This window comes from Pinus tabuliformis, chromosome 6 (assembly GCF_031772625.1).
Source record: "Pinus tabuliformis cultivar Carrire ecotype Pingquan chromosome 6, CPIR1, whole genome shotgun sequence".
Classification (NCBI taxonomy): Eukaryota; Viridiplantae; Streptophyta; class Pinopsida; order Pinales; family Pinaceae; genus Pinus; species Pinus tabuliformis.
In genome coordinates, this window is record NC_142292.1 from 429,429,293 (window position 1) to 429,439,330 (window position 10,038).

At 31.6% G+C, this 10,038-nt stretch overlaps 1 protein-coding gene across 1 annotated transcript; it reads left to right on the forward strand.

Annotated features, from left to right (window-relative positions):
• Positions 1-4,749: 4,749 nt before the first annotated feature.
• LOC149259144 (LEAF RUST 10 DISEASE-RESISTANCE LOCUS RECEPTOR-LIKE PROTEIN KINASE-like 2.1) lies at positions 4,750-9,488 on the forward strand. Its single transcript, XM_089375030.1, has 4 exons — positions 4,750-5,674; positions 5,799-5,846; positions 5,932-7,126; positions 8,667-9,488. Exons 1-4 carry the CDS (start codon positions 4,936-4,938, stop codon positions 8,785-8,787), a joined length of 2,103 nt encoding a protein of 700 aa, XP_089231156.1. The 5' UTR covers positions 4,750-4,935; the 3' UTR covers positions 8,788-9,488.
• The last annotated feature ends 550 nt before the right edge of the window (positions 9,489-10,038 follow it).

Genomic DNA, 10,038 nt, shown 5'->3' on the forward strand with positions numbered 1-10,038 from the left:
AAAACAAGAGAGACATAGATATACGTGGTTCACCCAGTTTGGGCTACATCCACGAAGAAACAACCAGTCCTTTTTATATTATCCAACAAACTAAAGAGATACCACCTACAACAGATCTGTTGTAATTCCCTTTTCACTCTCAATCTCCTCTCTCTTCCTCACTCAGAATACAGATATACATAGACGCAATAAAATTCCCTCATATATAGCAAGGGGTTGCCTTCTAGGGAAAAAAACCCTAAATTAAACATAACTTCTACCGTCAGATCTCTGCCTAATGAATGACCCAGATTGACTACGAAATTACAACATTTTACAAGGCAATTTTACATCTATTCTTAGCTTCGAGGGTGCTGCCCCCAATCCACCTACCAGGGGGGTCCTCCCAAAGGTTGCAGTTGTCCCCCCCCGGACCCCCCCTACAGTGATACCTTTGAATATAGAAGATAATCAAGCTCCATACCTAACAACATTATATTTTTTATGACCTTATACAATATTTTAGTTTCATTTTCCTACACATTTAATTTAGCTTAATTTTCAAGATAAAAGAAGATCAAGAGTCATTTTAAATATATATAGTAATTCATTCACATTTTTTAATAGTAATTCAATTTTGTATGAATATTGTTATCATTTTTTCATATTAAAATTTTGTTGTGTGGATTGTTTCGAGTTTTCTAACAAAAAATTCCTTTAATTTAGGTCAAAGTTTTATAGGACATTTTGTCTTCATCATATGTTTTTGGTGAGATGGATCACATTAAAAACATTTTTTTTTTCTAATGTTAACCTTACAATATTATTTGCATCAATTTATCTTTTTATAGATGTTAATTATAGTTTTTTAGTTTTTCAATCAACGAGACTCTTTAGAAGTGAATCATACTTTGAGCTTTAGCTTGTAATAAATAGTATTAGGAGCATTGTATTAAATTTATATTTATTATTTCTCATATATTTTTATTATTTATTTATTCATTTATTATTTCAACTATCTTTGGGAGACTTTGTACTTTTTGTCTATGGACACTATATAGTTTTTGACACTTTTCTATTAGTTTTAGTATATCTCTCCTAGCTAACAAATCGAGTCAGAGTGAGACCAGGGGAGAAGTGAATCTATTGCAAATCCTATGTATTGTTTCGATGAATTAACAGAAGTAGTTTGATCGACAAAAAATGGTATTTAAATAAATTAATTAAAAAAATCAATGTGAGTTATAAATAGAATATTTCAATATCTTCTATACATATTTATAGAGAGAGAGCACTCTTATTCCATTGATGTGTTCTTTCTAACTTAGACCTTTAGTATTTCCTTTGATGCTCAATATAAAATTTTAAAAAAATATTAATAAAACAAATTCATTAATAAAATGAAAATAAAAAAAAGTTTGATGAATACAAATTTTATAAATGTATTTCCAAATATGAGGAAGATGTGTAATTCCTTTGATTCATAGTTGTTTTCTAATGAGTTCACATGTAGAATCTAAACAAAATACTAATAACAAAAAAAGTTCAATGTAAATATGTATTTATTTATAGATAGAGAGACTATGTCTATATTGTGTAAAGGAAATGAAAAAAAAATATGATTAAAACATTTTATTAGTGCGTTGCTTAAGATGAAAGAGATGTGTAGTTATTTTCACGCTAAGCATGGAGTTGACACATGACAGATATGTAAAGAGTCATCATACATCCATGTTATTGGGTACTTATCAAAATATGTCAAATTGAAAAATGCAAACATTTCTTTAAGTTTTTCATTTGAAAAGATGTTCGCACCTCAAAAAAGTTCAATCCCTGCTTTATAGAGATAGAGTTAACATGTGTCTATGTTAATTTAGAATCATTGGTAACATTGCTATCTTTATGATTTCAAGTTTCATATGTTATATATGATGAGATAACTTAGTGAATAAAGTCAAATTAAAAATATTTATGTTACAACAAAAATATATTATTATTTAAAAAATAGTCATTTTTATTATTTTTCAAATTATAAACATTTCATAAATTATTAATAAAAGATTTCATATATATATATATATAATATTAGAGTGTATTTAAGAAATTTTCTATAGACGAGGAGTTATTGATTTCATAGTTTGAAAAATGTTATTTAAAAAAAAAAATTGTTTTTCGTTTTTGTATTTCAGAGGAATCTAGTAAATTTCAAAGGGTTTAGAACTTGTCATCCTCTCTTTAAATCTAGTCACAATCGAAGGATTTGAACTTTGGATCTTTCAGCTTTCATAGATTTTATATTACTTCGATCACCACTTATACTGCTCCCTTGAATTTTTTATTTTTGTAATTCTATTTAATAAACTTAATTGAGAATAATATTTTTATTATTATTTTTTTAAATTGATTCAATAATTTTATAATGGAAATAGAAAAAAACCCTTCCTTATATACATTTATATAATGTAAAATCATAACTTTTATTGTGCATTTATATAATGTAAAATCATAACTTTTATTGTGTTATTGTTGTCACTTGATTTTACTTAAATCTTCCCTTCTTTGGTTTACAACAGCAAATTGATTATATTATATCAAACAATTTATGGAATGAGTAAGTTAGTCATCTTTATCATTGGATAAAAGGAGAATTGTTATGATATTATATGTATTTAAGGAGATTTGTTATAATATTATATATAATACATATAAAGTGAGGGTATACAATTTACTAATCCGTTTTTATTATATCAAATAATTTACGCAATAGGTAAGTTTATCATCCCTATTTTCAGATAAAAGGGGAATAATTTATGCAATGAGTAAGTTAATCATCTCTATCTTTGGATAAAAAGAGAATTGTTATGATATTATATGTATTTAAGGAAATTTATTATGATATTATATATAATACATATAAAGTGAGGGTACATAATTTAGTAATCCATTTTTATTATATCAAATAATTTATGAATTAAGTAACTTAATCATCCCTATCTTTGGATAAATGGAGAATAATGTATGCAATGAGTAAGTTAGTCATCTCTATCTTTGGATAAAAGGAGAATTGTTATAGTATTATATGTATTTAAGGATATTTGTTATGATATTATATATAATATATATAAAGTGAGGGTACATAATTTAGTAATCTATTTTTATTACATCAAATAATTTATGCAATAAGTTAATCATCTCTATCTTTGGATAAAAAGAGAATTGTTATGATGTTATATTTAAGGAGAATTTTTATGATATTATATAAAATACATATAATGTGAGGGTACACAATTTAGTAATCCACTTTTTTAGGTTGATAAGTCAATATTTTTACACAATAAAGATTTGTTGGAATTCAAAATTTAATTTTTGTAATTATTTTTAAGAGACAATTAAAGTTGTGTATTAATAAAGGTTGGATTTTGGACCAGGAACCTTACAAAAAAATGATTACAATTTTGACATTGATATTTTTTTGTTGTCTATCCATTCAAAAAAACAACAAAATTGTCTTCATTCCTCCATATTCTTAAGACATTACAAGTAAACACATGGTAAAAGCCCCCGAATTAACTTGCATGATAACCTAAAGACAAATTGATGTATGTGATGACAAAAAAAATACATCTAAGATATCCATCAACGACTACCTCCATTTCCAAGGAAATCTTCTCCACGAGAGCGCCAAGTCTTCTTCGCAGGAGTTGTCCTAGAACCAATATCACTCAACCGAGCTAAGAGCTACCAACGATAAGGTTTTTTAGTCTAGCAAACCGAGCATTAAGAGGTAGAATCTCATCTCTTAAAATTTTAAGAGAATTATCCATGTCGCTCAAATTGTGAAAGAGTTTCGCCTCCCTTAGTAGATGAAATGACAAGCATTGCTTGCTGGCCATATCGTCGTGCCTCTCAGGCATCCAGTAAATATTTTGTAGTATCTAGAATATGATCCAACCAATTGCTCTCAGAATCATAGTTTATAATATTCTAGGGTTTCGTCATATTTAATGTCATCCACAAAGAACCAATATCAAGCTCACCACCCTCGTGACAATCTCTGGGTATGAACATAACTTCATATCTATCTACGGATGCCTGACAAATCATTAAATAAAACTTGACCTTGAGCCACGAGCATGACAATTATTATGACAATGTATATAATAGTGAGAATTATTATGACAATGTATACAACACATATAAAGTAAGAGTACAGAATCTAACAGTTTATTTTTTCGATATCGAATAATCAAAAGTATTAAAAATTTAATAAAATTTTAAATTTAACCTATATAATTTTTGTAATGGAAATATTTTAACCATTTTTAAATATTAAATTTATTTATATATTTAAAAACATATTTTCAATAACCATAAAATATAATCTCAACCAGAAAACCTATCCAAAGCTAAAAGTTAAAATAAAAAAATAAAACCCTTCCTAAAAACAAATATAATATATAATATTAAAAATTATAAATAATTTATTATATTTATTTAAATCAAATTGTAAGCGATTTATTCATTTCCCCGTATCTAAGACCCCGGATTCTGTGTCAAATAAATGCAATTTCCTGGCTAGACCATAAATAAATTTGGACCACAAATTCATTTGTGAACCTGACCAACATTCTAGATATTTTTATATGTGGCACCGTGTCCGACTTCGGACTCTCCATTCAAACAATACTCAAGTTGCACCCTTATCTATATGTGGCACCGTGTCCGACTTTGACTCTCCATTCAAACAATACTCAAGTTGCACCCTTCTTGGAGCCTTCTGTCTGGTCTGCTTAAAGTCGAAAGAATCTATCTATTTTGCAATTCCCCGTTGATCTTGTACTCTCTGCTCTGCGGATTGCTCTTCAATCCTCTTTGCAAATCATTTGTTTCGCTTAGACCCAATTCTATTGTCTGTTTATCTTCTTTTACAGCATCTCTCCGCTTGCGCATCGGAAAATGGGCTACTCCCTCCTCATGCTGCTCCTCTTTACCTCTATTGCTTCTGCAGCTGGTGATGATTATTATCCATCTTTCAAAGAATGCGCTCCTTTAACTTGTGGAAATTCCACCATTCAATATCCCTTCGGCCCATGTGGCCCTCTATATGCTGAATGTTCTGATGATCATCAGATTACGCTATACGGCTATGGCTCTAACATCAATTGGGAAGGCAGAGTAGTTGGAGAGATCGCAAAATCCTCTTACTCTACTGGAACCCTTCAAATCACCCCTTCTTTAATCACTTTACTGGATTACTCAGTCCACAGTTACGATTGGTTATCAAAAGGTGTATTCTTCGGTCTTTCTCATGCATACATGCTCGGGTCAATTGTCAACTGTACACAACAAGCACCCGATGTATTCTTCAATCGCTCCCTCGTCAGGTTGGATTGCACAGCAAGCAACAGATATTGTTACTTTTACCCTGAGGCAGACTTCCAAATTCCAAGTTGCGACAACTATCCTATAGTCGTTCCAACAAACAAAAGCTACAATATTAGCGCGGATAAGGATTTCGAACAACTCCAACAAAGAGGATTCCAAATTAGATGGTCTATAAGCGATTCCTCTTGTAATTCTTGTCAAGCGAGTGGGGGAAAATGTTACTCACAATTCTCCTCTACTGTTTATGCTGGTGATAGCACACATTGCATTTGTCCTGATGATGATGTCCACTGGGAAGATTGCAATGATGGTGAGAATCTTTTGTGTTTCGCTACATCCATCTATAGATATATCTATGCTACTTTACGTTATGTTGTGTTAACTATCAACGTTACATTGTCTCACTCAGCAGTTTCTTTTTTGTTTGCCTGAAGGAATGGTAATACAATACGGAAAGAGGTTATCTGCAAAGAACTTGGCAGGTAAATTGCTAGTCTTTATAACGGAACCATTCTTTATGGATGCTTCTTTTTCATGTTCTAATGACCATTTCAACTTTATTTCCAGCTATATTTGTTGCAGTATGTGCTGTGTTTAGCATAGTAGTGGTCTGTTGCATTATGGTTCGTCGTCGAAGTTGTTGCCGTCAGAGGAATTCCCGTGAGCAGCAGCAGAGCATTCGAGCTTTTATGGACCCTGTTGATTCTAGACCTCTCTCCGTTGAGAATTTCTTAAATTATTATTCCTCACAAGCGCCTGCGAGATATTCCTATAGTCAGATTATAACTTACACAAACAATTTGGAACACAAGCTTGGCAAAGGAGGTTTTGGAACAGTTTATAGAGGAAAACTTCCCAATGGACATCTAATAGCTGTGAAGATTTTGGATGAGTCGAAACAGAGTGAGCAACAATTCATTGCAGAAGTGGCTACAGTGGGAACGACCTGTCACATTAACCTGGTGCGCCTATTGGGTTATTGTTCTCAGGGATGCAAAAGAGCTTTGGTGTATGAATACATGGTCAATGGCTCTTTGGACAAGTATATCCATGGAGACCATAAGGAAGAGATGGATTGGAAACAGTTGTTTTCAATTGCAGTTGGTACAGCTCGCGGCATTGCATACCTACATGACGACTGCAGAAATCGCATCCTGCACTGTGATATAAAGCCCCCCAATATTCTCCTTGACGCTAATTTTTTGCCCAAAGTTGCAGATTTTGGTCTTGCCAAAATATCCGACAGAGAGGAAAGTCACGTCTCTGTGGCGAATAGAGGAACACTAGGCTACGCTGCTCCAGAGATGTGGTCAAGGCTGTATGGAGTTGTCACTGATAAATCTGATGTGTATAGCTATGGTATATTACTTATGGAGATGGTGGGGCGAAGGAAGAACATCGATTATAAGTATCTAGAAAGTAACTCAAGTAAATTCTTCTATGCAGAGTGGGCTTTTAAACAAGTGGAAAAGGGAGAGTTTGAAAATCTAAGAAAAGAGGACATGTCAGAGGAAGACCGAGTCATCGCCAAAAGGTTAAGTTTAGTTGGGCTGTGGTGCATACAGTTCAAGGCATCTCGTCGTCCCTCAATGAGCAAAATTGTCCAGATGTTAGAAGGAGACGTTGACATTACCACTCCTCCATTCCCATTTCCTGTGGACACACCTTTGCACCCATCTTCTTCTCACCAATCTTCTTCATCGAGTGCTTCGGAGATTCAAATGGTGGAACCCACCAGTAATCAGACTGCTGAAACCTCCGGGTAATGTAAATACTACATAGCATAGCAGAAAAATATCCCTGAAGGCGAAGTCTAGAGAAGTTTTCAATTGATTCTATTAGGCATGGTGTTATATCTTCGTTAATTAGCTTCAAACACTTTTTAAAATGTGTGTACAAGATTAAATATTTATATTGCTGAACTGTTCCTCAATTATTTAATTTAAAGAGGTGAACGCCCCTCCACTAGATTTTAACATCACCACAGTACCTGTTGGGCCTATCCCTACTAGATTTTTAGCAACATCAAAATACCTGTGGGCGTATTTAAGAAACACGCACTTCAGTCAAAACTGTCTACTACAGGTGTTGGCATATTTAAATATCTCTAACCCATAACCTCACCAGAGTACCTGTTGGCCTATCCCTACTAGATTTTTAGCAACATCAAAATACCTGTGGGCGTATTTAAGAAACGCGCACTTCAGTCAAAACTGTCTACTACAGGTGTTGGCATATTTAAATATCTCTAACCCATTTCGTCTGGAGTGTGTTTATTCACGCCTTTTCTGATCTATGATTTTTCTAGCCGAAGCTTCAAAATTTTGGTATTTATACCTTTAAAAATTGAATTCCTATAATTCAACATGAAAAATACCATCTTCACAGACATTTGCATTCAATTTAAACATGCTCAGATATTGATGCAAAAAGTTTTACTTCCATGTTACATTCCATTTTATATGATTTTATATTTTGATTAGTTTATTACCATATTAAACTTATTTATATATTTTGATCAAAATTTACATTATATTTTGTATGACTTTTTTACAATATTTTAGTTTCATTTTCCTACTATTTAATTTAGCTTAATTTTTCAGATAAAAGAATATGCGGAGACATTTTAAATATATATAGTAATTTACTGACATAGTTTTATATAGTAATTCAATTTTGTATTGATATTGTTATCATTTGTTTTATATTAAATTTTGTTATGTGAATTGTTTTCATTTTTCTAACAAAAATTTTCTGGACAAAGTTTAATAGGACATTTTGTCTTCATTATATGTTATTTTGGTGAGATAGATCACATTAATTATTATTATTATTATTATTATTTCCTTCTAATGTTAATCTTACAATAATATTTGAATCAGTTTATCTTTTTGTAGATGTTAGTCATAGGTTTTTTTAGCTTTTCGTCAACCAAACACTTTAGGAGTCAATCATGCTTTGAGCTTTAGCTTGTAATAAAAGGTATTAAGAATATCGTATTAAAATTTATACATTTATTATTTCTCATATATTTTTATTATTTTTTATTCATTTCTCATTTGCAATTAATTTTTCTATACCTGTGAAAATCCAATTAATAAAGGAAATAGCTGATTTACATATGTCATAATTATCTAGTTTTATATTTTTCAATATAATAAAGGAAATTGTCGATTTACATATGTCATGATTATCTAGTTTTATATTTTTCAATAATTTTGAATGTACAATATACTTTTATATGTTTTTAAATGATCAATGAGAAAATCTAAATCCATAAATGCTTTTTTATTATGGTGCAGGTCAAGTGTCCTTCCAAGGGCCCATTCTTGTGAGTGGAACTTCCAAAATGAGATGAGGCTCAACAAATATCAAAATGAGATGAGGCGCAACAAATATCAGAAGGCCAATTCTGTCCTATAGAACATTGAGTTGAATTTTGTTTATTTTACAATAGTTTTTGGTTAAACCTAAAGTTTTCAGATAATTGTAATATCTTGGAAAATAATATGTATATTGTTATTAGCTTGTTCCAACTATGTTATAATACAAAAATATATAAATTAAGGAAATTAGTTTATATGTGGATTTCATAGTTTAAGTGCAATACCCCTTGGTAATGTGTAAACACATGAGTTACTCCATAAAATTACATCGCAAACTATGGACCATGTTAAAAGCTCAAATGGGAATAAGTTATGAACATAAATGTTCTAATTCTATTTAAAAGAAAATAGTCAACCATAAAATTATGGGGAAAGTAATGTTCTACTGAGTTTCATATTCCAAAACTATTGAAGACAATTATGGGCGGAGGTAGTTGCCTGCCCAAACTCCTTTCCCTAGAGATAAATATCTCAGATGGGAAAAAGGAAGCCAAGACGTGATAGACATTACCAGAGGCAACTTTGAGGAGTGAGAATGTAAAACTGAACCTCTGACAGGACGTTGTAGAGGGAGGCAGGACGTTCCCAGATATAAAGTTCTTGAGCTGGTTGGTTAGTGGAACTTTATCTAAAACCCTAGACTGAAGCTGGTTGGGATCAGGTGGTCTTGGGTGAACTTGTGAAGGTTACTGATTTGAAATTATTTTGGATATGAAATTGCCTCGAGGGGAGTTTCAATGGAGGCACTGATACTCACGATTGGGAGGAACATTCTAATCCCTGTATTTTTATGGTTGGATTATCTAATCGAAAAGAAAAAGAAAAAACATATAAGTGGTACATACTATTCTAAAATGTTATTTACTTTCTGCTAGATTTCTGAATGGTTTATGTATGACTGTGTATTGGAAAATGTGAGAAATAATGTTATGTAGGTTACATTATTTAAGATTTGCAAGGAAACAAAGAACTTTTTATTTTGTTATATTTTGGGTAAATTGTACCCATGCAAAAGGGTCAGTTCAAATATCAGAACTGACTTGGGCTAGTTAGCGTAACACAGACCCCGTTGCCTTAAAAATGAAAATTGTGTATGGGTTAGTTCCAGGCCAAAGTCGACTTGGGCTAGCTAGCCTAGAATAGTCCCTGTTAACCCCATTGAAATAACACAAATATTGGGCATGAATATAATCTTTGTAAAACCGATAAGCAAGAACTGTGAACTACTTGCAATTAATAATTACAACCAATTAAGAATAATAAGCTTGATTATGGCTAATAAAAACTC